Source organism: Austrofundulus limnaeus, unplaced genomic scaffold (assembly GCF_001266775.1).
Source record: "Austrofundulus limnaeus strain Quisiro unplaced genomic scaffold, Austrofundulus_limnaeus-1.0 Scaffold26, whole genome shotgun sequence".
Taxonomy (NCBI): domain Eukaryota; kingdom Metazoa; phylum Chordata; class Actinopteri; order Cyprinodontiformes; family Rivulidae; genus Austrofundulus; species Austrofundulus limnaeus.
Genome location: NW_013952428.1, coordinates 1,135,283 through 1,137,247, shown reverse-complemented (window position 1 = coordinate 1,137,247; position 1,965 = coordinate 1,135,283). Strand labels below are relative to the sequence as shown.

General features: G+C 34.1%; 1 protein-coding gene across 1 annotated transcript in view; it reads right to left on the bottom strand.

Annotated features, from left to right (window-relative positions):
• setdb1a (SET domain bifurcated histone lysine methyltransferase 1a) overlaps positions 1 to 1,965 on the bottom strand; it is a gene marked incomplete in the record, with an annotated part of 39,902 nt that overhangs the window by 19,557 nt on the left and 18,380 nt on the right. Inside the window, 1 exon segment of the mRNA XM_014004715.1 lies at positions 824 to 934. Within this exon segment, the coding sequence (XP_013860169.1) occupies positions 824 to 934 (111 nt within the window).

Here is a 1,965-nt window from a genome sequence, read left to right as displayed (position 1 = left end):
AAAACCCATGTGTAACACATTATGTACAGTTTTTTTCTTTTTGTCTTCTTATGGCTTATTTTATTTTATTTATTTATGTTTTGCTGACAACTGTGACCTTAGTATTTATCTTTCATTCCTCATGTAGAACTCATTTGGAATGAAAATCCTTGAATTCTTGATTTAACCTCATTATTCTGCACAAAATTTAACTGACTCAAATACGTTTGGAGCATTTTTTAGGTCCTGATTTATATTTAAAAAATCATGTCCAAGCACCAAATTTGTTTTATTAATAAAAACATTAAAAACTAATTAATAAGTCAAGTAATTTATTTTATCAATATGCAATAGAAATGTATATTAAATTTAAGATTAATTGTGATTAATTCGCAGCTACTTTGGGATTAATCAGATTAAAAATATTAATCTTTTGACAGCAGTACTTAAAACACTATATGGGACACCAAAATGTGTGGCTGCAATGTGTTTGTTTTGTTAACTGAAAATTACTACAGTCTTAATTTATACTGAGAAAAAGGGGCAGATATTATAAGATTTTTTTCTTTTCTCTGCTGCCTTTCATTTCATTGTATTTTCTTTTTTATTGTATATTGAATTTTGTTTAAGAAATTAATAAAATTTGAAATAAAATAAATAAAATATTTTTTGTGTTTTTGTGTTCAGGTGATATTTCTTCATTAAGAGAGCTGCGACAGGAACCTGAAGGTCCAAACAGGAAGTGAGAATGTGGCTCTGGATGATTTAAAAACGATTGTTTCTGTTCTTTTAAACAGTGTAGTTTAATTTTGGAACGTGGACTGGATACAAAAGGTGAACTCACCTTGTCAGATTGGTGGGACTTGACAGAGACTGCAGCATTTTGGAAGCATGTGTCCCTCCCACCCCAGGGATGAATGGAGAAGTACTCTTCTTTGCCATCTGATGCTTATTCCTTAAAGACAGACACAAAACGGTAAAGACGAGCAGCTGGCTGGTTTTATAAAACCACACTGGCTACAGGTGGTTATATTGTAAGTAAGGCTGACAATATATATCATGATCCATCAACATCAGACTCCAGTGAGAACGCTTTGTTGTTGATGTGACTCTATGAAGATGACGTGACGTCACATTCAGCTGGCTGTTTAAGGAAACATGGATGCTACATGTTAGCATGTCCATTCTGAAGTTGTTGTTCAATCTGAGCCAATTAAATAATTAGCTTGTTTAATTCACCGTTTGCATTTGAACCTGCCTCTGGTCCGGTGCAGCATGTATTTCTGGAAGGGGAGCGACGTGCTGGAAGTAAAACTAAGTATCGATCCAGTAACTTGATACAGTCTTAGACTGACATTGTAGGATTCTGAGTCATCCAAAACATGAACAATTAAAAGAAAAAAGATGAAGCAACTGGACTTCTGGAGCTACAAGATATAAACTGAACAAGGTTGGTATCAGTATTCTAAATACTTCGATCGATCCACTACACCTCACTGCCGTTTTACTAAGAGGATGAGTGTTTATAACTTGAAAGGATTTGAGATGTTTGTTTTGCCCAAAATTAGTACAAGCTTGAAAGAGAGATGTACTTCTTCAGTTCAGGGTATGAAATTGTGGAACAGTTTAGCGAAGGACTTCAAAACTACTGGCATGATTCATTCATTTAGAAGAAGGCTCATAACAGAAATCAGGTGTTCTTAGTAGAGGCTTTGCTGCACTGTGATACTGACCACACAGCTGAGGAATTTTCAACTGACAGCCGTTCTACAGGCAAAAATTATTATTGCACCTGAATTTACTTTGAGTTTAAGTCAGTACCACACAACATTAACAATCAAAACATAAGACAGAAAATTTAAAAACAAACGTTGATGGGGGTGACTTTAAATGGTTGAATATTCCTGGGTGCCACATTTTTTTAAAAATTGGGGGCAGATATGATTCTTTTCTTCTTTCTACTCCTTTTCATTTAATGATATTGTG